We start from the raw sequence: 27,220 nt of genomic DNA, 5'->3' as shown, positions 1-27,220 counted from the left end.
ACTAAGGCATATTTCAAGTCAAAAAGACCTTGTTGCTCTTGCCTCGGACATTCCCACATAGTTTCCATTTGACACCACAGAGCACTAAATGTAATCTCTCTTCTCTGGAAATTCATAATGGACTACTCTGGTAAAAAGTCAGTTATGAGAGCCTTAAAGGTTTTCGCAGTTAAGACTCCCTTTCAGGGTTCAGTTAAAGATGCCACCGATAGCTAAGGAGGCCTAGAAATCTGAGGGCTACGAGATCTACTCACAACAGGAACCGTCTGTCCATGTTTCTTTATTCTTCTCTTTTCAACTTATCATTTCTCATTGTTCCACCCATTACTTGCTCTACATTGTTCCTTAATTCTACATTGTTTCTTCTTGTCCCTAGTTCTACCCCTTACCAATGTTCCCAGTCATATATATCGTTAAAACCAGTAATTCCCCAGCCCTAACAGGTTCCAGGGCTGGAATTCTTTTGCCCCATAGAAAGTTTTCACACACACACACACACACACACACACACACACAGCGGGAGAGAGACAGGAAAGAGAGAGAAAGAGAGAGAGAGAGAGAGAGAGAGAGAGAGAGAGAGAGAGAGATCCATGAGAGTGTTTAGTACACATCCAGTGAATTCCTTAATGGAGAAAGTTACTTAAGAAAAGAAATTAAATCATCAGTGAATTTTAGAGAGGGAAGTTAGTGTGCTACACTTCATTTTTAGGTGGTTAGTAAAGAGTTAAGGAGTTCATTTCCAGTAAAATTATGAATAGGGCATGAACTGTTTAAATCAGTGCGCTACTTCTTTTCTCCCAGTATGCACAGAGGCTGCGAGGTAGCTAGGCAACCTAGGGGAAGCTGATGACTCTCGATCAGATAGTACATACACTGGACACTGTAGTTTCTATAGGCCTAGGTCTGGATTTAGACTTACTGCTCAAAATGAAGAAGAGAGCCAGGCCTCTAAATTATCAGTTCCAGACTATACTCTTATCAGCTGTTCTGATTGTCGGTGTTGTGGGGGTAAAACCAGAGCAGCAGCTTGGTTTTATTGGTAGTAATTCTATGTCCTTGGAGATCTGTGAATATCTTAGATGGGATGCTTTTTGCCTGGACCCTAAACTCTGACCAAATGCCTGCCGATAGAGATAACTGCAGGAAGTCAGATCTCTGTGCTTACCTAGAGAGAGGAACAAGGCCTGGCCAGTGGGAAACTGTTTTCAGTAAACAGTTCTAAATAGTGGGTATTAGTCCCTAAATATGTAACAGAATGAAGTTAGCTACAGTGAAAAATCTACAGCAAAGAACAGGCATTTTATTTACAAAACAATAACGTCAAAAAGCCTTGCCTTTTGGTTTAGCCTTTACCAGATCCCTTGGCTCTGATAAGTTGCTCGTGAAAAGATAGCTGAGCAATTACTATATAATGTTGTGGCTTGCAGCAAGTCAGTCCTGGACTTATCCCGGGTGCATGAGCTGGCTTTTTGGAGTTCATTCCCTATGGAGGGATACCTTGCTCAGCTTCATTATGGTGTGTGTAGGGGTGGGGGTGGGGGTGGGGGCTTGGTCCTGCATCAACCTGCATGCCAGACTTTGTTGAGTCTCCATGGAAGGACATATTCTCTCTGAGGAGTAGATGGGGGAATGGGATGGAGAAAGGGGAGCAAGAGCAGGGGAGGGAAGGGGAACTGTGATTGATATGCAAAATGAATTAAAAAAAATAAAAAAGAAAGGGGGAAAAGTCAGCCTTGAAACCTGGAAAGCACTTCTGTCTACTCTTCTGTAGCCACATAAATAAGAATCAGATCCCTACTTGTACCACGAAGAGACTCAAAAGTTTTATCAAGATGATTACTAGGCTCCTCACTGCAAAACTATTATTTTGATTTAGGGAACCATTATGAGGCTAGCAAGAAACCTGACACTAGAAAAACTCCCAGGAATCTACAAGGATGACCCCAGCTAAGACCCTAAGCAATAGAGGAGAGGGTGCCTGAACTGGCTTTGCTCTGTAGTCATATTGATGAATATCTTAGATGTCATCATAAAACCTTCTTCCAGCAGCTGATGGAAACAGAGGCAGAGACCCACAGTGGAGCACTGGGCTGAGTTCCCAAAATCCTACTGAAGAGTGGGAGGAGTGAGAATATGAACAAAGAGGTCAAGACCACGATGGGGACACCTACTGAAACAATTTACCTGAGCTAATTGGAGCTCATCAACTCCATAAGGACAGGGAAGGAACCAGCATAGGATCAAACTAGTCCCTCTGAATGTGGGTGACAGTTGCATGGCAGGGTCAGAAAACTGTGGGGCCACTGGCACTGGCAACAGGATTTATCCCTTCTGCTTGTATTGGCTTTTTGGGAACCCATTCTCTTTGGATGGATACCTTGCTCAGCCTAGATAGCAAGCAATGTGCCTTACTTTCTCTGAGGAGTAGATGGGGAGTGCAGTGGGGAAAGGAGATGGTGGGAATGGGAGGAGGGGAAGGGGTGGGAACTGGGATTGGCATGTAAAATGAAAAAAGATAGGTTTTCTCTTAAAAAAAAAGGCAAAAGCCACTACACTAAAAACAAACAAACAAGCATGTATCTCTTGTTTCCTAAGTTTCACAGCTTTAATGACAAGCATGGAGATTGTCATTATCAAGGCGATTTTGGAATGAGTAGGCCATCCTTTGCCTGGATTATTGTTATCCTCAAATATTTCTATATTCCTTATAGGTTCCAAATCACTCATGTCATCTCCTCTGCGACTTTCTGCTGTTTCTACTACACTTGAGAAACGTGCTCAAAATCAATAGTCAGGAATTCTATTCCTATATTAAATACAATACTTAAATGCAACTGTCCTTTCTTTTGTTTTGAAAACACTTTTTGAGATTAATATAATGATAACATTTTGCTCTTCCTTTTCTTACCCCCCAAACTTTCCATTTATTCCTTCTTGCTTTTTTTTTTCAAATTGATGGTCTCTTTTTTACTAGTTGTTCTTACATACAACATACAAACATACTCCTAAATACATAAATTCAATATGCTCAATCTGTATGTATGTTTTCAGTACTATTTGGTATTGGATGATTAATTAGTGTGTCCTTCCCCACGGAAGACTTTTTATTCCTCTCTCAGTATTAGTTGCCTATAGTTCTCTTTTTCCTTTTGTTTAATTGATTTTATTAAGCTATACATTTTTCTCAGCTCCCATTCCATCCTCTCCCCTCCCCCTCAACCCTCTCTTATGGTCCCCATGGGTTGAGGCCTCATGAGCCGTTCTGCTTCTACACTGACATGCCTATTGAAGCCATTCTTGTTCAGGTCATGTTTTAGGCAGCCAGGTTGAGCCTTCCTGATTGTTCTACTGACATTCCTAGGCAATACAATATCACAGCATATTTCCTGTTTCTCTGATTCCTAGAATCATTCTGCCATTTTTCTACCATGACTCCTAAGCTTAGGTGTGGGTGTTGTAGATTTATCTCTTGGGACTGCGTCCACAACTCAGCACTTTGTCTGGATGTGATTTTCTGTAATGGCTTCCATTTGTTGCAAAACAACAGAAGTTTTCTTGATGTGGAGGGAGAGCTGCAGTTATCTATGGAGTATAAATAAAAACATTTAGGCTGTAGTTAGGGACTGTGCTGGTTTAGTAAAATTTTTCTCCTTCATTAGCCCTATGTAGTTTGCTAGGTATCTAGTGCCAGGCCTTAGTTCCTTCTTATTGAAAGTGGGTCTTAAGTCCAATCAGAGAGCTGTTAGTTATCTCCAAGGTATGCATGCCATAATTGCACCCTTAGGGTTACTGTGCCGTTCTGTTCATTATGATTTATAGTTGGGTAGGACTGTTGGTAGCTTCCCACTCTTGGAAGCTTAAATGAAGTGTTCTGATACCATAAAATCTAGTTCTCAGAAAAGACACATTCAGCTCATTTCTAGCTCGGGAGCCTCTGGGTCCTCTGTCTGAAGTGTAGTGTGTCTTCAACATTAGGGACTCTGGGAGGATAAGCAAAGGCAATAGCAGCAGCCTTGTAATGTTTTAATAGTTTCTTAGTGAACCCTGACAAACAATTAGAAAGAAGACTTCTTGTGCTTAGTGTTTGGGCTTTTCTTAGCTGTTTTTTGACTCTTGGAGGTAGAAATTTTCTTTCGATTTAATTAATAATTAATATTATTATAGATTAGATAATTAAATTATAATAATAACATATATAATTCCACATATAAGCATTGACAAATTGAGAATCTGTGATTCCTGTGTTTCTCAGCCAGAACAAGGCATGACAGAATATGGGGAGTGGAAAGAATTTGTTTGGAGAAAGGTGCTGTTTTGAGTTGTTGCTTGATGGAGTCATGGGTCATATACCTGGTTTCTTGAGAATATGGTTTCTGGTATTTCAGCTTCTTTCAGTTCCAGCTTAGTGAGAGGGTTCCCATGGAAACATAAAGCTGCCGCGTGCTCCTTGCTATTTGAAGACTCAGAACTTGAGAAGGCCAGGACCATCGTAGAAACAGGAAAACAATTGTCTGCATTAAGATCATTGTGGACTCCTAGAATTTACAGGACTAAAGGACGAATGAGTGTTTCTTTTGGATGAAATATAGTCAACATAACAGGAAGAACTGATATATTGTCATTTTGGAGTCTACAATAAAACGAGCCATTCTAAGAGGCAAGGGGATTTTAAGTTCAAGAAACTGTGTCCAATCTGGTTTCTAACAGACATAAACACAGATACAAAATGATGGATGAGAATAAATAATACCCCTAATACAGGTGGAGCTGAGAGGGGAATAGGACCACAGCAATCTGAAGAGGAGCCTGAAGATATAAAGGATGGATTGTAGACAGGTTGATTATTGTTAAAAAGGACTCGTACTTAGAAAACACAGGCATATTAGATTATAAACTCCACAAAAAGGCTAATACCATGATTACTTCTCCAGTATAACATTTTCAGTAGATGGCACCATGCCTGGAATGGAATAGTGGCTCAGTAAATATTGAAAAAAATGGAGGCTACCATATGAGTGTACTGGATTCATTTCTGAAAGTTTGTTTTATGTTCCTTGCAGAGGGGATGCTAAGCAAAAATGGCCTATTATGGAGATGCAATATTAAGGCAAACAATGTGTTTGCATGTTCTTGGTAGAAATACCAATTGCTCAAGAATAGGGAGTCATTTTTAGTACATGTTTATGGGAAGGCTTCTTTTTATGTATTTATGTGTGTATAGAGTATACACTATAGAATGCATACTCTTGGGTGTGTGAGTTCATGCATCTGTGTACGCACACGAGGAGAAAAAAGGTGTCCTGTTCCATCATTCTCTTTGAGACAGGATTTCTAACTGAACCCAGAATTCAACATTTTTTTTTTAAAGATGAACTATCTGACCAGTGGGTTCCAGTGATCATCTGTCTCCACCTCCCAGGTCTAGTACAGGGTTGGCAGGTCTACTTGGCAATGTCTGGCTTTTGATGTGGGTGCCGTGGATCTGAACTCATGTCCTCATGTTTGATCAGGCAGTACTCTTATCTGTGGAACCACCACCAAATCCCTTGAAAGATTTCTTAACTTTAAGAAACCATAAAGTAAACCTGAACTTAAAATATGGATGGTGAATTCAGCCATCAGAGAAACTTCCTCTTGTGGTAGATAGGAAGGAAGATAGACACCCACACCTGAACAATGTACAGATAGTGAGAGACCTTGGAATACTGATGTACGTGGGTCTTCTATCTATCTGTTGCTTTCATTGGTTAATTAATAAAGAAAACTGCTTGGCCTGATAGGTCAGAACATAGGTAGGCAGGGAAGACAGAACAGAATTGTGGGAGAAAGAAGGCAGAGGCAGAGAGCTGCCCGCCATGAAGCTGCCAGGTCAGACATGCTGAATCTTTCCTGGTAAGCCACGACCTCGTGGTGCTACACAGATTATTAGAAATGGGTTGAATCAATATGTGAGAGCTAACCAATAAGAGGCTGGAGGTAATGGGCCAAGCAGTGTTTAAAAGAATACAGTTTCCGTGTAATTATTTCGGGGGTAAACTAGCCGGGGAGCTGGGATCCCAGCGGGAATGCAGCCTGCCACTCCTTTCAACAGAATACTCAGTCATTAATGGGATGGTTTTTTCAAATCCCTCACCTCAGGGCTCCAGGAACTATTAGAGAAGAGGAGAGGGCTGGAGAGATGGCTCAAAAAATGAGAAAAGATGTTTAAAATATCTAAAAATATAAATTAAAGAAAGAAGAGGAGGAAACATAGACGAACCAGTGGGGATGGAGAATGTGATAGGATGCACAGGGCCAGTCAGCATCGTTCCAAGCCAGATGTGGTCCAAGAATGAAGAGGAGGAAGCAGATGTGAGTTTCCACCCCTGACTAAGATGCTATCGCTAACTAACAACTTCTCACAAAGGAAAAATCTATTTTCTCCACCAAGTGTATACACAACACTTACAAGGCCCCATGCCCAGCAGTAGAGACCAATATAAAATGAAGTCAATGGTGTAAGCAGAGACTGTTCATTCATTTCCCAGCCACCCAGAACCGAATAATAACACAGAAACTATATTAATTACAACACTATTTGGCCAATAGTTTAGGCATATTTTTTAGCTAACTCTTACATCTTAAATTAACCCATAATTTTTGTCTGTGTTAGCCATATGACTTGGTACCTTTTATCAGTGAAGCATTCTAATCTTGCTTCCTCTGGGTCTAGGTGATGACTGCAGACTGGACCATTATTCTTCCCAGAATTCTCCTGTTTTGGCAGCCCTGCCTATACTTCCTGCCTAGCTACTGGCCAATCAGTGTTTTATTAAGCCAATACAAGAGATAAATCTTTACATGGTACAAGACCATTGTCTCACAGTACTTTCCCCCATTTTTTTATTTTCAAAACAAGAACACTGAATCTAATCTCATTTGTTTAGATTTTTCTGACTCTTATCCATAACAACTTGTAACCAGCACTCTAAACAAAGACACCATCCATAATCCATAGTTTTGGGAATGTGGACATGTTTTTCTAGGCTACTTTCTGCTCATTGGGGGCTCTGATAATCTTATGGGGACCGAAAGAAAATTTAGGATTGTAGTCAAGTCCTGACTAGAGTATTCTGCGAAGCTTGATCATCTCAGCCAGCAGTTTTGAGTCTGTCCTGCATGTAGAACTCAGAGGAAACTCCAACAGAGTCCTCTGAAATGTTGAATCATCTGGGCCACCTGTTCCTGTTTGTTCAGGGGGGTCTTCCTTGGTCAAACCTGATTTTTCTTAACCCAGAACGAATCTATAGCCTCTCATTTTCTTTGGAAGCAAAAGCATCAAAACCTCTTCTCCAAAGTAACATATCTTTTGACTTAAAATTTAAAATCAATGTATTTTCAAAATATATATGTTGGATTAATCCAGCAGCATTTATAATCAAATGTCCTTTAGCAGCTGCTGCTCCTTCCTCAGCCATCAAACAATTCAAAGATAACACAATAACATACAGTATCCAGATTATATGTGTATTTTCCATCTTTATGTGGTTTTATTTTAAACTCTATTTCGTTTACTTTTATTTTTAATTTTTTTTCCTGTTTATCTTTGGCTGTCTTGAAACTCACTCCATAGACCAAGCTGTCTTTGAACTTACAGAGATCCACTTTCCTTTGCCTCCCAAGTGCTGGGATTAAAGGTGTATGCCATCATATCCAACTATTTTCTTTCATTTTTTAAAGGAATTTATTCTTTTTTATTTTCTCTCTCAAGCCTACATATATTTTTAAACACATTGTAAACCACTTAGAAGTATTATTTTTGTCTGAATCTATCATCACTGTATATCTCTTTTTCTGATCACATGAGTCTAGTGATATGGCTAGGATTAAAGCTGTGACTTTGACTGCTGGATCCATCCCATTTCTTAGCTTTCTGAGAGTCTAGCTTCATGACAGAGGTACTGGTGGGAGCCATATTTATTGTCACCACTCTACAAATTTTCAAGGCCACTGCCACCACCAAGAAGCAGGCCATTAGCTATTCATAAACACTATTTAAGTGTTTGGTGGTAAGGCCTCTTAAAAGAGCTGCAAGGTTTTTGCGGGTAAAGCTGAGTCAGGAAGTCTCTCTTAAATGAGATGTGCTTGCCTCTAGCAAACAGAGGCCACCTGAGAAAATGCTGCTACCAAGAAGCTATGCTTAACTGTTATTTTGTGTCAATAATTACTTCCTAAGCTCTCTCAGGTTTTATGTGCATGTAGTTACCCACATTGGTGCTATTTGTTGACAGAAGTTTCTGTCCTACCTGTTCCCACAGCCATTCAGTTCAAAAGAAACACAGAGGCCTACATTAATTATAAAGTGTTTGGCCTAGTAGCTAAGGCTTCTTATTAAGTAACTCTTATATTTTACATTAACCCATAATTCTTGTTTGTGTTAGTCACATGGCTTGGTACCTTTTATCAGTGAGACATTTTTATATTGCTTCCTTTGGGTCTGGGTGACAACTGTAGACTGAACCTTTCCTCTTCCAGGATTCTCCTATTCTAGTCACCCTACCTACACTTTCTGCCTGACTACTGACCAGTCAGCATTTTATTAAACCAATACAAGTGACAAATTTTTACATGGTACAAGACCATTGTCTCAGAGTACTCCTCCCCCCAATTTTTATTCTTTTGGTCTCATATTGCTTTGGTTGAGTACTTTTATTTTATTTATATTTGTTGTACAGTATGATTTCCAATTTTTGTGTTTCTACTTTTTTTCCTTTTTACCTGTTTGTTTTTTAGAGAGAGCAAAAGCAAGTATGGAGTTAATTGTGTGAGGAGGTAGGGAGGATCTGGGAAGAGTTGGGGGAGGGGAGGTTGTGATCAGAATACGAAAAAAATTATTTTAAAAAAAGATAGAAGTTAAAAGCGAATGATTTTTACATTGCTAAAATCTCTATCCTAAATAACTTAATATTCTGAATAGCAAATTTCCCTGGGTTCTACTTGTTTTTCTCATGTGAAGTCACTGCCTCAGTATGAATTTCCCAGACTCTTTCTTATCTGTTTTGGCACCTGCTTCTTTGTCCATTCTGAGAAGTTGACCTCAGAAGCAATTGCTTTGATTATTGCTCTGGACACTATCTTTGTGACTTTTTGGGACTTCATGCTCCATTATCTTTGAGCTAGACCTGCTTGTCTGTTTACATAAAGCCCAAACTCTGTCTTCTTCAGGAAGGTCTTCCTTGTCTTTAGAGAATGTGTGAGGGCTTGTGTTTCATGCTCTTTACAATCATCTCAATAAAGTGTTATAGCCGTGGCCTCTTGTGTGCTGTGTTGTAACTGAAGTGTACATTGAGCAATGTGGAGACCAGGTTACAGAGGGCAAAGTCACTTGTTGAGATTTGGGTTATATTTTGTGAGTCGCAGAGATCATAGAAGGAATTTAAAAACATTCCTATTAGCAATATTTATTACATGTTCAGAAAATATACAGTATGTCCTTGGTGGCATTTGGGTGGTGTTACAGAAGTCAGGTGCTCGACATTACCACTGGGATTTTTGAGACATCAATTATGTTTCTCTTTATACAAAATGATCACAGTTTCTTTTACATTTGTAGTTTTCCTTCCTATTCTAGCTTTCCTGACTCATTTTTTGCTGTCATGTCCTCAACTGTTGTTTACCTATCTCATTATAGTTGTGTCCCTTGAGCAATAGCAGACTTTTAAATTGACTTGTACTTTGAAAAAACAAATGGAAGGATTTTTATTGCAATTTTACACATATCCTGAGTTAGTATTAAGTTGATTACACATATCTTGAGTTATTATCAAGTTGATTATTATTAAGTTGTAAGTGTTGCCATTTTCCTCATTGTTAATTTTCCCCTTCTTTGCAGCTTGATTTTTCTAGATACTGAAACACCAATTATCAAGAAGAGTAGATTGGAAAGAAAGCATTTGAGATTATGTCAAGCAGTCAACAAAGGCAGGCAGAATTGGATAATATTTTTATTAAACAGCTAAATAGACAGGAGGTTCACAAAGAAAAAAGGATATAGATACAGAATTGAGTGTCAAGTTGTGCTGACTTGACCTCTTGGACATTGGCCATTTCATTTTTATGAGGTTTTCTTGTAAGATCTTAATAGTCATCAAGCCACACACCGGGCTTGATGACTACATAGCCATTTATTTCATAGTTCAGATTTTTCCAATTCAGAATATTAGGAGCAAGGGTGGAACCAAGGTATACAAGTTTAATGTTTTGTGGTGTTAGCACAGAGTCCCACATGTTCAAATCTCCAATTTCTCCTACAAAGGACTGGGACTTATCAAACCCTCCTCCATAGGTATCCTGCTCCTGTCCTAGGACAATAATGGGTTGGGCTTTTATATCATACCCCTTCTGCAGACCCTTTTTCACCCAAGGTTTCCCATTGACCCAAAATTCAGCAATGCCAGAATGGGACTCCCAACTGGTACAGAAATGCACTGGGGAAGCGAGTTCTTCCATACCACGGACTGTGACTTTTGAATGTCCAATAAACAGTTGGTATTCTCCAACTGCTGTCTTATAAACTAGTAGCTCATTGTCTCTGCCCTTGGTACTGTAGGAGAAAAGACTGTAATGGCGGGAAAGGTCACTATAGGCTCGAAAACACAGTGTAAAATTCTCCAGAGGTTTCTCCAGATGTGGGATCAACTTCACATAATCGCTGTCAGACTCTCTGGGGAACACAAATACTTTTCCTGTGAGGTCTGTGAGATAAAATAAGACATATAATGGCTTTCAACAAATTCAGAGAAACAGTAGCTCAGAATCGACTTCTCTCCCTGACTGTAGTAAACTTCTTACCTGTCTGAGCAAAGGCTTCTGACAGAAGACTGGTGAGGACGGACACCCCAAGCAGCAGAATCACTTTATCCATGCTCTCAGTCCAGAACTACGACAACAGTAGCAGTTTCTTTAGGAGGAGACAGAAAGGTGGCTGCCCACTACACTCTCCAGACTCTAAGCATTCAGGTTTTGTGTGAACTTTGATGACATTGAGGGGTGGAGAGCAGCAACACCATGTGACAGACTTCCCAGATTCCCCCTTCTTTCTGTCAATAATCAGAGCTATTGTTCGAAAAGGAATTGCTTATTCCCCGGGCTAGGAAATCAATGAACGTTATTCATTAGACACAGGTCTGTGCTAAAGTTCTAACCCCTGGGACCTAGATTTCATTTCTGGGAAGAGGGGAGTTGCAGAGCTACAAGGTCCTACAGATGGATCAAGGAGCCAGGTTGGCCACACGAGGAAAGTCTTGCTCCATTTTGCAGCTGGGTCTCCATCTCATGACCCTGAGCTTTGCTAGAAGGGGATATGGGAATAGGGCAAGTGCATACCTATTCAAGTTATGCAAAGTAGCCTTCTGTGTAGGACATTATAGGGTTCTGTGTTCTGTTAACCTACTGTGTAGGATGTTCTAGGGCTCTATTTTCTGGTAAACTCTAAAAAGTCTATTTGTCTCTTTGCATTTGATTAATTAAATATTGAGGAAAGTACGCAGGCATTCCTAAGAGGACAGAGACGGTTGTGAAGCACAAACTTTCTGTTTGCCCTGGAGCTGAATACTTTTCTACTGTTGTCACTCAATCTTTCCTTATTTTATGACTTATGCTGCTTTTTTGCCCTAAGTTTCCCATTTCTCATCACAACTAACTGTTCTTGGTCACACTCACACCCGCTGGAATGTCAGTGTCTTTCTGTTTTGCACCCTTTCCTTTGAGTCCCTAGACATTAAAGGTGTATTTTTGGTGACGACCTCATCAATACATCACACTTGCATTTGTGCACTTATTCCCAGGCACAGCATTAGGTGTGCAGATTAAGTGGGAGGCAGGTAACTCCTTTATGGTACCAATGACCTTTATCCCTATTTTCTCTGCTACTATTTTAAAAGTGAGCCATTATTAGTCACCACTCAAACCTGCTCGGCTTCTAAGATATCAAGCTTAATTTTTTTCCTTTCTGCTTTCTTGATTTTCTTTTTCATCTCTAAAGACTACAGAATCTTTATTTTCAGTCTTTTTGTCTAGCTTCTTATTATTTACCCTCTTTCCTCTCAGCTCACCTCAGGTTAATTAGCCTTTTCAATGACACAATAACTACCATGCATAATTCACTTTTCCCAATTCTTTCCTCATTATTCTTCAAATCCTCATCTGGGCAATAGCTATTATTCACTATTTTTTTCTAATATAAGTTTAATATCAAGTTGTGGAGTCTTATCCTATTTGTGTAGTATGGGTGAATACTAGAGTTAGTTGGAGTTGCACATTTCATTATCTCTTGGGTTAAATTCCGATCTTTCCATTTGGAAACCAACACTATCTCCAGCAATACACTTACCTCCTATGATCTCCTAATCAAACCCTATTCTCCAATCAAACACCTCTAATTGTTGCTCTTAACTTATGACTGGCTTTTCTGATTTTGTTAGTTCTATTCATTTTCTTGAAATTCTCCTTTGTCTTTTACTTTTTATTTAAATCCTATATGTTCTTTAAAATTAATCTCAAAAGTGACCTTCTGTATAAGTCTTCTCTTATTTTCACTTTTTTGATTCAGCAAAAGTATCTTAGTTATATATATTTTTCTTTTGCTGTGATAAGACATGACCATGGCCAAGACAATTAAGCTGTGGGACAATGGTCTTTTATCCTGTCACCTGTCTTATTTTTAATAAAACACTGATTGGCCAGTTGCCAGGCAGGAAGTATAGGCAGAGGACCAGGCAGGAAGTAGAGGCAGGGCAATGAGAATTCTGGGAAGAGGGAAGTTTCAGTCTGTAATTGTGACCCAGAAACAGAGCAAACAAGATGTGATTATCTTGTGGAAAAAAGCACCAAGCCACATGGCTAACACAGATAAAAATTATGGGCTAATATAAGTTATAATAGTTAATAAGAAGCCTAAAATACTAGGCCAATCAGGTTATAATTAATGTAATCCTCTGCGTGATTTCTTTGGGACTAAACGACTGTGGGAACTGGGCAGGAGAGAAACCTCAGTCAACAGCAACTAATAAAAGACTTTAAGTAGGGTGTATAGTTACAGAGGGTTAGAGTCCATGACCATCATGGTGGACGATGGCATCAGGTAGGCAGGCATGACTTGCCCTGCAAGAGTAGCTGGTAGCTGACATATTGAGGCACAGCCATAAGACAGACAAATCATGGGAGGCTGGGAACAGTATGAGTCTTTTGAGACCCAGGGACAAACCTCCTCTAGCAAGGCCATGCTTCCTAATCCTTCTCAAACAGTTTTACCAACTGGGGACCAAATGTTCAGATACACAAATCTACTGGGGCCATTCTCATTTGAGCCCCCACAATAAGGTGAAGATCAAAGACTGTGTGTGCAGATATGTGGATGTCAGAAGTTATAATCACATGCCTTTCTCTTTGGTCTCTACCTTATTTTTTGATACAAACTCACTCCGTGGATCTAGAGCTTCCTAATTTGGCTTAGTTGGCCGAGCAGAAAATCCTTTTTGTATCATAGATCCATCTCTGATCATCACTGATGTGTGATGCCATGCCTAACTTTTATGTGAGTGTTGGGGACACGAATTCAGAGTCTTATGCTTGAGCAGCAGTTACTTTATCTGCTGAACCATTGCCATGGTTCCAGGTTAAGATTTTTTTTGACATAGACTTTAGTAGCAACACATGGTATAATATAATTGAATAAAATGTCTAGTTAATTCTATAAATAAAAGCGGAAGGTCAACTTTACTATGAACCCAGGGAATATGTAATTCCAGGTTGAGGTATTAATTAGTGAATACCATAAAATTCAAAGAATAGGTTAACCAGTTGTTTATAGTCTTCATAATAAATTAGTGAATTACCATTCTGTTATAAAAAAGGGTTCAGATATCAGTGTAGAATGGAATCTTTTTTAACTTTGATAATCTATGGAACCAGCCTGGGGAATATATAAGGCAGCCCAAAGATCTTGGTGGAATAGAGATTTATACTGCTGTTGGAGACTAGTGACAAGGGTATTGCTGAATAAGGAAATACTATAAAGAGGAAATATGGTTGTAAAGCAGGTTTGGTTGCTATTAGAATGAGACAAAGATTGAGAAAGTGGGTAGTAGTTTTTTTTTAAGTGCCTTTACCATGGAATGTTTCTCAGGCTTTCTGATAGCCCATGGTTTAGCAAGAATGAAGATAGTAACCAAGAATTGTTTATAACAGAGAAATGGAGACTCTTGCTATCAAGATGTAGGAAAATTAATCCCGAGTCTCCAGAACTGAGTGGAGTTCTCAGAGAGAACCAACCTTTGGATACCTTCTTGCCAGTTAACATTCAGGCATAGGCTGTGGTTTCCATCTGGGTGCCTCCCATGAAGAAGGAAAGACAACAGTGTATTTAGAAGAACAGGGTGATGTGTGTGGCCACAGTAGAAGTGTCCTGCTTTAGTCAGCATAAAATAGAGGTTACCTTTGAGAAGACAAAGAAGACATTGCCAGAACCAAAAGAATGGATACTACAAGGCAGATATGTAAGATGTAATTAAAGGGTTACATGGCTAAAACATGAAGGATTCTATCATACCATAGTATTCTAAGGTCTTGGATATTTGTGGTAAATTACAATCATGATAACTTTTAGGAAAAACCAGAGAGGGAGAGATTGAAGTGGACGAGGGGCAGTACTAAAATTTTTTAGTACTAAGAATTATTTCCCATGGGTTCTGTTAATTTCAAGAATACTTAAAGAACATTTAGATAGAAAAAGGCAATGGATAATTAAAAGTAAGTAATTACCACCCTGTTATGTTATTGTATAAAATCAAATACATATAATCATACTTACTGAAAAGGAATAATGGGGAGAATATGAGAATAAAAGTCATATGATATTAACAAAAACTATACTCTATTCTAAACTTTTTATTGCTTGCTATCATTTTCTGTAGCTATAGTGAATGCCACAGATTGGCTAATTTATAATGAGTAGAGGTTTATAACATAGTTATAGACTCTGGGCAGTCTCAGAACATGGCGCTAGCCTCTGGAGACAGTATTCTTGCTGCATTATGATATGGGAAGAGGCACCAGTGTTGAAACAGAGTGAGCATGCTAGAGAAAGCTTGCTTTTAATAATAAAGGCACCCAAAGATAATCCAGAAATCTATAGCTTACAAATAACTACTCTTTTCCAAAAGGCCTCGTTGACATATGTTTTGGGGGAAATAAGTTAGAACTTTGGGGGATATATCCATAGTGTAGCTCAAGTCACTTGGAATGATAAGATGCAACTGCTGTGGATCAGATTGTAGAGGCTCCACTGGAAAGAGATAGAGGCAACACATTGGGTCTAAAATGCTAACCTTTAAATGATAGTGTGACCTAACAGAAAAGGCAGTGTAGGTTTTGAGATTTATGACTGCATCTTAGGTTTAGGAATGTACTTCAGAGGAATTATTCTGTGAGTAATGATGAAACAAGGGATTGTCTCCTTCAGTGGAAGAGAGAAGAGAGAAAAGGTCAGGGGACCAAGCAATGATTTGAGGGAACATTTACATTCACGTATTTGAAGGCAAGAGAAGAGTTGGGGTCTAGGAGAACAAGTGTGTGCAGTGTCATGGAAACTAAGTTAGTGCTACTTTCCAGAATGCAGTGTCCAGCAGTATTAGCTGCAGCAAAGAGATCTAAGTGGAAAGGATGCTGGATTTAGCAATAAAAATTTCATCAGTGACCTTTGCAAGAGCAATTTTCATAAAGTGAGCATGGCAGAATTCAGCTTCAATGAGATGATAGTTGAAAGAGAGGGAGAAATGTTTCCTACATTTCAGTAATTCTGACAAGGGACAAATGAAAAAAGCCAGATTCTCCCTGGGGAGCCCTAGATACAGTGTGTATTTCCCTCTTAGATTCACATTGTCTCTTCCTAACAGAGTGATTTGCTATATTTTTCTCATGATCTACTATTTCATACAGAGATTATGACTGACCTTTCTAGCAAGCTTGTTCTTTGAGACTCTAAACACCAGGCTCCAGGCGATTGAATAACTTCTGCTTCTCCCCTGTTTCAGCATCCTCACAAACTAGACTTTTACTTTCTAGGTCTTATTGGTACTCTAGAAAGTGATAATTAGCCACTGGACTTTATCCTCATGAATGGATTCAGAACACTATTATAAGAGTGAGTTAGTCATAAAAGTGAGTCTGGTCTCTTCTTGTCCCCTCTTGTACACTTTTTCCCATCTTGCTTATGATGTAACAAGAAGACCATCATCACATTTGACTCCTTGACTTGGGACTTTTCAGCCTCCATAATTGTGAGACAAACTTCTGTTATTTATAGACTGGGTTTTATTAATGCAGAACTCAAGAGCAGTGAGTTGGGGTACCTGAAAGAAAAAAATATTTATATAGTTAAGCAACCAAGCTGCTGCCATGGTTTCTTTTGGCTGTCTATAGCAAAGTAATAGGAAGGGGAAATATTTATGGATGGAATCTATGATTAAAAGGGAAGCACAGAACTCTTTGGTATCAATTTGGGAAAAGTCTAGGGATTACACAGCATGTGATCAGAATCCTGATAGAGATACAGAAAGTGAATGATGTTTTGAAGAAGTCACAGATGGAACTGAATATCAAAGAACCTACTGACAATTGAAGGATGGTAGAAAAAGGAGAGTCCATTTTCTTTAGGGATATGGCCTTTGTAGGCTAACCATACTTTAGTAGATGGTCCTACACTCATACATCTATGGGTAGCACTAATTGTACTCGGTGGACTGTAGTAAACAGAGGACAAGGGGTTAGGAAGAAGCGAGGTAGTGGTGGCACATGCTTCTATTCCCTGCCCTCAAGAGGCAGGGGTAGGTGGATGTCTGTGAGTTCGAGGCCAGCTTGGTCCACAAAGAGAGTTCCATGGTAGCTAGGGCTGTTACACAGAGGAACCCTGTCTTGCAAAACAAACAAACAAACAAACAAACAAGAATTAGGTGTTTGTACTAGGGATATTTAGTTGTTGATATATGAAATATAAACTAAGCCTATGAACTTATGTAGTTATGGATAGATATTATTACCTGAAGGATAATAAAATAGAGGAGAGCTTCATGATAGGAGTTGGGGAGTGGGGGGGATGGTGAATGAGACTGGAAAACATGGTGTGAATGTATGAATTTCTCAAAGAATAGACAAAAGTATGTTTTTTTTAAGATGAGGAAAAACTATCCTTATTAGATAGTATTGAATAACCAATTGGGTTTTCTTTCCTAGGGATGATGATTTTCTTTCTCTCTGCACTCCTTAGTTGCCTATAGCACCTGTGTATGGTTGAGGCTTCATGGGCTTTCCCCTGTCCAATTCAGCATACCCATTGCTGGCCATGCTAACTCTTGTTTATGCCTATTAAATGAGCATAATCCCTAATTTTGTTCTAAATATTCATCCGTAGGCTCACAGGCAAGTATAGTCATTACCCTTCATTACAAAAACTTTTCCTTGAATTATTTTCTGAGTGCTGACAGGATAAGGACTCTGGATTTTTGAGTTAATGTTGCAACATGTTGAGGCTTTGGAGGCTAAATGGAATGAGGCGAACATATTTTGCATGTGCGAATGAGATGGATTTTTGGGAGGCAGGTGGAATACTATGATTTGAATGTGTCCCCCAGAGTTTATGTATTGAAAGCTGGGTTCTCAGTGTTGCAGTGTTAAGAGGTGATAATTTTAAGAGATAAGAAGGCAAGGAAGACTTTTCCCTGTGGATCAGTGTGATCGTTGGGTAAGTGGCCATATTGTAAAAGCACATTTGGCCCTCTCTTACTCCTTTTAAAATTCTCTATTATTATATGTTGTCTTCTGTCATATTATGACACAGAAAGCTGGTCTTCACAGGTGCAGTCCTTTATTCTTTGACTTTCAAACAATGAGTCAATGACTCTTCTCTTTATAAATTACCCAGTCTGTGGCATTCTCTTAGACAGCACAAATAGATGATAAAATAACAACGATTATGATCAACTCTTTATCCGAGTGGCTCTTTCAAACTGAATCTGGACTTCAGGTACTGTGGTGATGCTGAAAACCCCCTTTCCAAAGCCTGGGGTCTTTAAAAATTGTCCTGTCACTTTCTGGGTCCTATTGATACATGGCCGTCACTTCCCATTAGCTTAGCTCTCTGATCCTAATATAGGGCTTCATTTATAAAAGAAAACCCCTGCTAAGTCAGTTATCTTCTACTCTAGGGTTCAGTGAGGCATTCAGATAATGTTGTCTTACTAGGTTCCCACTCTCACATTCAGAATTCAGCTGAAACTACTGTTTAGGATGTCACAGTGGCTGCTTTCTATTTCCTTTTGTACATACTTATATTTCTTTTTGAGAAGATCATTTTCCTAGTTTCTTAAGTTTAAAATTTAGTTGTTATTGAAAAGAAATTTTTGTTCATCATTTCTAATTTTTTTTATATAAAATTGTCTTTTGATTGGAACTCACTTGTCACAACAATCTCCTTGCTACTCATGATCTCTCATGACACAAACATCTGGGAGAAAGAAATTGCAAAAAATAAAAATGTGATGACAAGGACTCTGTGTAACCCTACATATTAAATGTTGAAAAGAAAAAAATTCCCTCAACTATGCAGAGGAGTTATTTTTCAGCCTATAGTGACAGAGAATACAGGTGTTGAAGAAACAGGGCTAGGTTTCTCCTATAAACAGCTGAAAGAAGATTTGGCTGGAGCTATCAGGTGTCACGTTTGTTATTCTGTTTTTGTTCAAGTAAATAATATCTGTCCATTCTATATAAGTTCATAGGCTTAGTTTATATTTCATATATCAACAGCTATCACCATCATAATGTTGAGGATTGCATCATTTGAGTTTATCCCTTCATCTTTCCATAGTTCTTGACTTGCACAGTTATGACATTATTGGCTAGTGTAAAACCAAATAGATGAATTAAATATAAAAGAAGCCTCCTATTTAAGGCCTACATTCTCATCACTTAGCTGTAGAGCCCCATTGTTTACTAACTCAGGTACACAGAGGCCAATGCTACCAAATACAGAGCTGTGGACAGAAGGATTTCTTAATAAATTGACTCATTTCATCAGGAGACCTTTAGTCTGGGGCAATGTTTTTCCTGCTCACAAACATTTTTTTTTTTATCTCACAAGAGGACAAAATAGAGAGCTTTGTTGTAAATTGGCCGAAGCACTTAGGCTATTATACTTGAGCTCCCCGAAGAGGGCAGAAGCTAGGATTTCTACTCCGCTGCTCACCACCACCACGCAGCTGCTCTCGAGAAGTGCTTTGATGACTTATCCTTAGGGGTGAGCATTGCGATTGAAAGTTCTCCTGACTCTCATTTCACCTGGCCTTTCAGCACTTGACTTTGGTCTTTGAGTGGTGCTGGCCTTGTGGTGCTGATGGCAGGAATAACTTCAGTTAAGGAATCCCAGGGACAATCTGAGACTCTCAGTTCCATTATTTGACCCTTAATGGGCATTTCACAAAGTGTTCCTTACCATTTGATGGTTGAAAAATAAAGACTTTCAGCAAAGAAAGGCTCTTGTTTCCAGGGACTCATTCTAGCTGACCACTCAGATAGTGTGTATTTAGGTGGAGGACACTTTACTAATGTCAGAGGAAACAGATCTTTTAAAAACCACGTTTTTAGTAGTCTTGATGCGGCTACAATGAAGATCAGATGAGTGCTTCTATCAGAAAATGGCACCTGCGTCCTAGGTGTTCTTGTCTTCGCTATTGAAAGATTTTGAGAGTGATTGCATTCCATGGAGGAATCATGGTAAATGTTTGGGTCAGCAGTGGCTAATTGTGTGCAAATAGCTTTGAGGGCTCTACTGTAAATGCCAACCATAATTTTCAGTGACTCAAATATCCTAAATGTCCTTTTGTTTTCTCTGTGTGGATAGCTTGGAATGGAGTGGGAAAGGGAGGTTGAAAGTTTGTTTTCATCATGTATTCTTTTCTGGACAGACACTTTCTAAAATGTCCCTATATGTCTTTATCTTATTTTTTCTCAAGTAGGTCATTATGTATGTGATTAAGACAACTTTTAGGTATGTCCAGTGTGAAATAGAAGATACATTGTGATAGTCACTTACATGGTATGGAGATATGTGAGTTCGTGTCAACTCTTCTTACTTTTTCCTTTCATGTTTTTACATTCACTAAAGAATGCTGACACACTTTTTGGCCACATATGTTTTGATTTCCTGCCAATCAGCTATTAGAGGTTAAAGGTCATAGGAACAAAGCATCTCCGTCTGGATTCTCTTAAGCAGCAGAATGGGTCATAGATGTCAATGATTTGGTGAGGATCGATATCTAATGTACCTTTATAGGTAACTCTGAACATTAGGCTCCAAGTGGATTTTGAAACCAATTTTTACCATTTGAAAATTTTCTGAAACCAAACAGTAAATAGTGCAATTTCAGGTACCATGTGAATATTTTCTAATTTCAGAATCAGGTTTTCAAAGAAATCTCTCATTTACCAAAGTCAAATATCTATTGCTCTCTAATAGGGATTTGTAACATCATTTTGTCAACAATCCACAGTAAGAAATACATTTCATATTTCAATGGTGTGTACTCATACCTTTACACATCTTTTCATATTTAAATGAAAATGATAATAAAACAATTCAAAGAAAGTTTCTAGAATGTCTGAGAAATGATGATTAGTCTATGAGACTGAATAGGAGTGACTAGAGTAGAAACTGATGGGAAATATATTTGAAGTGGTTCAGCTCCAGAGGTGATGATAATGGTAGGACTGCCTTCCTTTCCTCCTCCTCCTTTTTCCCCTTTCTTCTCTTTTGTTTCCCATTACTCTTCTTTCTTTTCTTCCTTCTTCTCCTCTTTGTTCTTTATCATTGCCATCACCATAATTATCATTTTTATCATCAGCACCATTATCAACATCATCATCATCATCATCATCATCATCATCATCACTAGTAGCATCAGCAGCAACAGCAGCAGCAGCAACAACATCAGTTACTTTCTCCTTGTCTATTCTCTACCTCATCCAGGCAAGACTGGTCACTCCATCTCTCCTTCTATAGTACTTTGAGAGTACCTTTGATATTTTATCCTTGTGGTATTATTTCTATTTCAAAGATATGTGTCTTTCTTTAGTAGAAATATTTACTGTGTATTTACCCAAAATACAAGTTGCTGACTATTTATGTTACTATTAAATTATGATTTGGATATGAAGTATCATCCCAAATGGTTCATGTGTTGAAGGTTTGGTGTTCTACTAATGACACTATTAGGTCATGAGAGGACTAGTGTTATCAATGGAACCCCTTGATGCAATCTTAGTGAAATTGATTATTAGGAGCTAGGAGTTATTAGGAGGCCAGACTGGCCATTATTGTACCTCATATTGGTTCACGGCTGTGTTGGGCTCATGATTACATTTCTTTTCATGTATCCTGTATAACAACGTTCAACACTGAAAACTAGCCAGTAGGGATGAAGCCTTGTTTTTTTTTTATCAACCTGATTTCTCTATGTTCTGGCTCAAGTATGCAGTATCTTCAGCCATGAAGTCTTATCATCAAGTTCTGGAGGGTGACTAAGAGCAGCGACAATAGCTTATAGTGTTTGGGAGTATATGGGATCCTGCTGACAAATAACTCAAAAAAGAGGCAACCTATTCCTGGTACTAGACTCTCTATTTGACAACCTATGATATCCAGGTAAAACATTCTTCCTCCCATCTCCCCCTGTTATATGGTAATTCTAATGTGTATTTGTTTTAGGAGTCTTCTACACTAGTAGGTTTTCACACAGCGCTTCCAAAGGTCTTTGGTGTTAGTTACCACCATCTCATACTTCTTCTACCTCTATCCCCATCCTTTATCTCACAGAATCTTTCTCCTTCTGTTATTCTTCAGTCTTCCTTCAGATGACGTTCACTGTATCTTTCCACCCTCATATCACCTCCTATGATCTTTATTAATTTCCTGTCTTCTATGGGCACTTGAACTAATTGAACATACTTCAGGAATCAAACCTAGCATCTACACATGAGAGAAAAACATGTGTTTGTCTTTCTGGGTCTGAGTTACCACAATCAGAATGATTTTTTCTCCAGCATCATCCATTTACATGCAAAGTTCTTTTTCTTAATAGCTGAATACTATTCCATTCTGTACATGTACATTTCCATCATCCCTTCATTAGTTGATGGGCATCTAAGTGGTTTCTATTTCCTGGTTATCATGTGTAGAGCAAGAATGAACATGAATCAGCAAGTATCTCAATAATAGGACACCTAAACAAATTGGATCAAAGTTCAAAAATATTATAACTAGATTGTACAATAGATCTAGTTTTAACCTTTGAGGACCCTCCACAGTGATTTTCATGGAGGCTGTACCAGTTTGCACTACCACTAACTGTGACTAAGTGTTTGCTTTACCCCACATCTACTGCAGTGTTTGCTGTCGTTTTATTTAATTTCAACCATTCAGACTAGGGTAATATGAAATCGCAAAGTAGTTTCAATTTGCATTTCTCTGATGGCTAATAATGTTGAACATTAAAAAAACCTCCCTGTCATTTGTGTTTCGTCTGCTGAGAGCTCTGTTTATTTCCATACCCCAATTTTAAATTGAGTTGTTTGTTTTCTTGATGTTTAGTTTTATTCTAATTCCTTATGTATCCTAGATATTAACCTTCTGTCAGATGTATAGCTGGTAAAATTTTTCCCATTATTAAGGCTGCCTCTTCACTCTAATGATGGCATTCTTTACTGTACAACAGCTTTCTAGTCAAAAGAGTTCCCATTTTTAATTCCTTGATCTTAATGCCTATGCTGATGGAATCCTGTTTAGAAAGTCCATTCCTGTATCTATGAGTTGAAATGTATCCCCTACTTTTCCTCTAACATTTTCAGCAAGTTGGATCTTATGCTGAGGTCCTTGATCTATTTATAGTTGAGTTTTATGTAGAGTGATAAATAAGGATCTAGTTCTAGTCTATGAATAGCTACCAAGTTTGATCAGTTGTTGACAATTCTTTCTTTAATTGTTTACCTCTTTGTAAAAAAATCAGATGGCTTCCAAAGCTACAGAGAAACCCTGTCTCAAAAAAAATTAGATGGCTGTAGGAATGTGGTTGTATATGTGCATCCTCTAATCTTGACCAGTATATCTGTTTTTATGCCAATCATGATGTTTTTATTAGTTATCTCTGCAATATTACTTGAAATTAGGGATAATGCGATCTCTAGTGGTGTTCTTACTGTTCAGGAGTATCTTAGCTATTCTGGGTCCTCTGGGTTTTCACATGAAATTTAAGATCTATTTTTCAATTTCTGTTAATAATTACCTCAGGAGTTTATGAAAGATTGTATTGAATTTGTGGATTGCTTTTGAAGACTGACCATATTCATTATCTGAATCTGAGCAATTCAATCCAGAGCATGGGAACTCTTTTCATCTTCTAGTATCTTACTAAACTTCTCCATTTAGTATCTTAAAGTTGTTGTTGTACAATTATCTTCCTTGGTTAGATTTATTCCTATGCATTTTAATTTTTTGAAGCTATTGCAAATGGGATTGTTTCTCTGATTTTTTTCCTTTTTGTGTATGTATATATAGTAAGACTATTAATTTTTTGACAATTCACTAATAGTCTTTATTGGAATATAGTATTGGAGTATAAGGGCAGAGCAGGAAGACCGCAAAGTGGTTGCTCACCTAGGGTTGGGGCTTTTTAAAATTTATCACATTCATGTTGGGCATGTCAACTAATGTCACTGTGCACGTCTTATTTAGGCAACCATAATGTTCAAATTTCGTGAGTGTAGCGTCCCTATCATATATAGAAGGCAGTGTCTCACAGCAGATGTCCTGGTCCTCTGGTGCTTACAGTATTTCTGGATCTTCCCCCAAGATTTTCATTGTGTGTTAATTCTACTTTTCAGTGATTTTTGTGTGTCTGTTTTGCTGTCATTATTGATTTTATCTCTAGTCTTTCTTCTGTATTTCTGTCTCCGTTTTTGTGTACTGTTTGTTCTTAGTTTTCCAAGTCCTTCAGGTATGTCATTAAGCTATTAATTTGTGATTCCTATTTTTCTTAACTCTAGGCACCTAGGGCTATAAACTTTCCTTGTAGAACTGCCTTCATTGTGTTCCACCAATGTTCCCCCCCTCTTCATTTTCTTTACATTCTAGGAATTTTAGAATTTCCTTTTTGATTTCTTCTTTGAACTAATTATTATTCAGCAGTGTGTTATTTAGCTTCCATGAGTCTGTGGCTTTCTATAGTTTTTATTGCTATTGACATTTAGTTTTATTTCGCTGTACTTAGGTAAAATGCAGGATATGATGCCTGTGTTTCTATATTTGTTGAGACTTGCTTTGTGTTCTAATACATGGTCAGTTTTGAAGAAATTTCCATGGGATGCTGAAAAGAAAGTGTATTTTTCAATGTTTGAGTGGAGTGCTCTGTAGATATCTGTTGGGTTCATCTGTTTTATGGTATCATTTAACTTCAATGATTTTCTGCTTAGTTTTTGCCTTATTGGCTTGTCTATTGGTGAGAGCAGCGTAATAAGACACTCCCCGTCACTGTGTTGGAATTAATTGGTGGTTTTAGATTTTAATGGTATTTGTTTTATGAAATTGAGTATATCTATGTTTAATGAATATGTGTTTAAAATTCTAATATCATCTTCGTGGGTTTTTCCTTTCATAATTATGAAGTGTCCCTCTTTACTTCTTCTTACTATATTGGTTTGAATTTTATTTTGGCAAATTTTAGTATAGATATGGCTTCTTTGTTCCATTGCTTGGTATACCTTTTCCCATCCTTCTACTCTGAGGTGATATCTATTGTTAATGGAGATGTAATTCTTGGAGTAAGCAAAACATATGGTTCTTGTTTTCTAATCCATCTAATCCACTTAGTCTCTGTCTCTTTAATAGGAAATTGAGTCCATTAATATTGAGTTATTGACAAAAGATGATAGTTTTGCTTTGGTTTAGTATGGTCTGGTATCTGTGATCTTTCAGAACTTGTACAACATAGATCCAACTCCTTTTGGCTTTTAAAGTCTCAACTGAAAGCCAAGTATTAATCTGATGTGGCTTGGGTCCCGTCATATGACTTGGGTCTCTCTCTCTCTCTCTCTCTCCCTCTCTCTCTCTCTGTCTCTGTCTCTGTCTCTCTCTGTTTCTGTCTCTCTCTCTCTGTTTCTCTCTCTCTCTCATAGTTTTCAATATCTTTTCCTTGTTCTGTAATTTAGCATTTTGATCATTAAATGATGCGAGGAGTTTATTTTCTATTTCTGTCTGTTTGGTACTCTGCATGCTTCTTGCCCCTTAATAGACACCTCTTTCCTGTGCTCCTGGAAATTTTTTTCTTCCTTTTTTAAAAACTGAAAGTAGATTGCTCTCCCATACAATACATCCTGACCATATATTTCCCTCCTTCTACTTCTCTCAGCTGGCCCCCAGCTCCTCTATTCCCTAGATCCATGCCTCTGCCTCTGTTCAGAAAAGAGCAGGCCTCTAAGAGATGACAGTCAAACCTGAACTGTCATCAGTTCAGTCAAAACAAGATACAGTAAGACAAGGCAAAAGCCCTCACACTGAGGCTGGGCACAGCAACCCGAAGGAGGAAAAGAGTTCCAAGCACAGGCAAAAGAGTCAAAGACAAACCCACTCCCACAGTTAGGAGTCCCACAGAGGCACCAAGCAAATAGCCACAATTACATGCACAGGACGTGGTATAGACTCCTGCCAGCCCTGTGTGTGCACTTCCATCTCTGTGAATCCAAATGCACCCTGCCTAGCTGATTCAGTGGACTGTGTTCTTCTGGTGTTCTCCATCCCCTCTGATTTGTACAATCTTTCTGCACCCTCTTCTTTGGGATTTTCTGAACTTCAGGGGGAGGAACCCAGTAGAAACCTCCAATTTAGACTCTCTTTCTGCATAGTGTCTGACTGTGGCTTTTTGCATTTACTCCCATTGCTGCCAAAGCTTCTCTGATGGCTACTGGATAAGGCACCAATCTATGAGTATAACAGAATATCATTAGAAATAATTTTAACCCCTCATCAGATAAAGGCCTGATCTCCAAAATATACAAAGAACTCCAGAAACTAGACAATAAAACTCTAATTAACCCAATTAAAAAATGGGGTGCTGATCTGAACAGAGAATTCTCAACAGAAGAATTTCGAATGGCCAAAAGACACTTAAGGTCATGTTCAACATCCTTAGCGATCAGGGAAATGCAAATCAAAACAACTATGAGAAACTATTTTACACCGGTCAGATTAGCTAAAGTCAAAAACACCAATGATAGCCTATGCTGGAGAGGATATGGAGAGAGGGGAACTCTCATCCATTGTTGGTGGGAATGCAAACTTGTGCAGCCACTGTGGAAATCAGTGTGGCAGTTTCTCAGGAAACTGGGAGTCAACCTCCCTCAAGACCCAGCAATTCCACTCTTGGGAATATACCCAAGAGATGCCCTAACATACCACAAAAGCATTTGTTCAACTATGTTTATAGCAGCACTATTTGTAATAGCCAGAAACTGGAAACAACCTAGGTGCCCCTCAATAGAAGAATGGTTAAAGAAGGTGTGGAACATATATACATTAGAGTTTTACTCAGCGGTAAAAAACAATGACATCTTGAATTTTGCATGCAAATGGATGGACATAGAAAACACTTTACTGAGTGAGGTAAGCCAGACCCAAAAAGAGGAATATGGTATGTATTCACTCATTAGTGGATTCTAGCCATAATTAAAGGGCTTGGAGCCTATTATTCGTGATCCTAGAGAAGCTAAATAAGAAGGTGAACCTGAAGAAAACCATGTAGTTATCCTCCTGGAGATTGGAAATAGACAAGAGTCCCAGGTAACCTCGGGTGCATGGGGGGGTGGGGGGGTTGTTGGAAGAGGAGAGGGTTAGAGAGAAGGGAGTAGAGGAGGAATGGGGAAAGCTCGGGGGATTGGGATGGGGGGGAGGGAGGAAGGATGGATATGGGAACAAGGAAGTATATATCTCAACTAAGGGAGTCATTTTAGGGTTTACAAGAGACTTGATTATAAATGGGATCCCAAGTCCAAGGAGAGATCCCCAGATTGTTCTCTGGACAGAGGAGAGGGTGCCTGAACCGGCCTTGGCCCATAACCATACTGATGAATATTTTGCTTATCA

The 27,220-nt window shown here is 38.6% G+C and overlaps 1 protein-coding gene across 1 annotated transcript; it reads right to left on the bottom strand.

Annotated features, from left to right (window-relative positions):
• Positions 1-9,967: 9,967 nt before the first annotated feature.
• Positions 9,968-11,028, bottom strand: Apcs (amyloid P component, serum). The gene is made up of 2 exons (XM_048448856.3): positions 10,831-11,028; positions 9,968-10,733 (listed from the first exon to the last, which is right to left on the bottom strand). The coding sequence occupies exons 1-2, from the start codon at positions 10,901-10,903 to the stop codon at positions 10,117-10,119; spliced, it is 690 nt and encodes a 229-aa protein (XP_048304813.2). The 5' UTR covers positions 10,904-11,028; the 3' UTR covers positions 9,968-10,116.
• Between the last annotated feature and the right edge of the window lie 16,192 nt (positions 11,029-27,220).

Source organism: Myodes glareolus, chromosome 5 (genome assembly GCF_982192425.1).
Source record: "Myodes glareolus chromosome 5, mMyoGla1.1, whole genome shotgun sequence".
NCBI classification, from domain to species: Eukaryota; Metazoa; Chordata; class Mammalia; order Rodentia; family Cricetidae; genus Myodes; species Myodes glareolus.
Note: the sequence above shows the minus strand (reverse complement) of the source record. Positions and strands in the feature narration are given on the sequence as shown.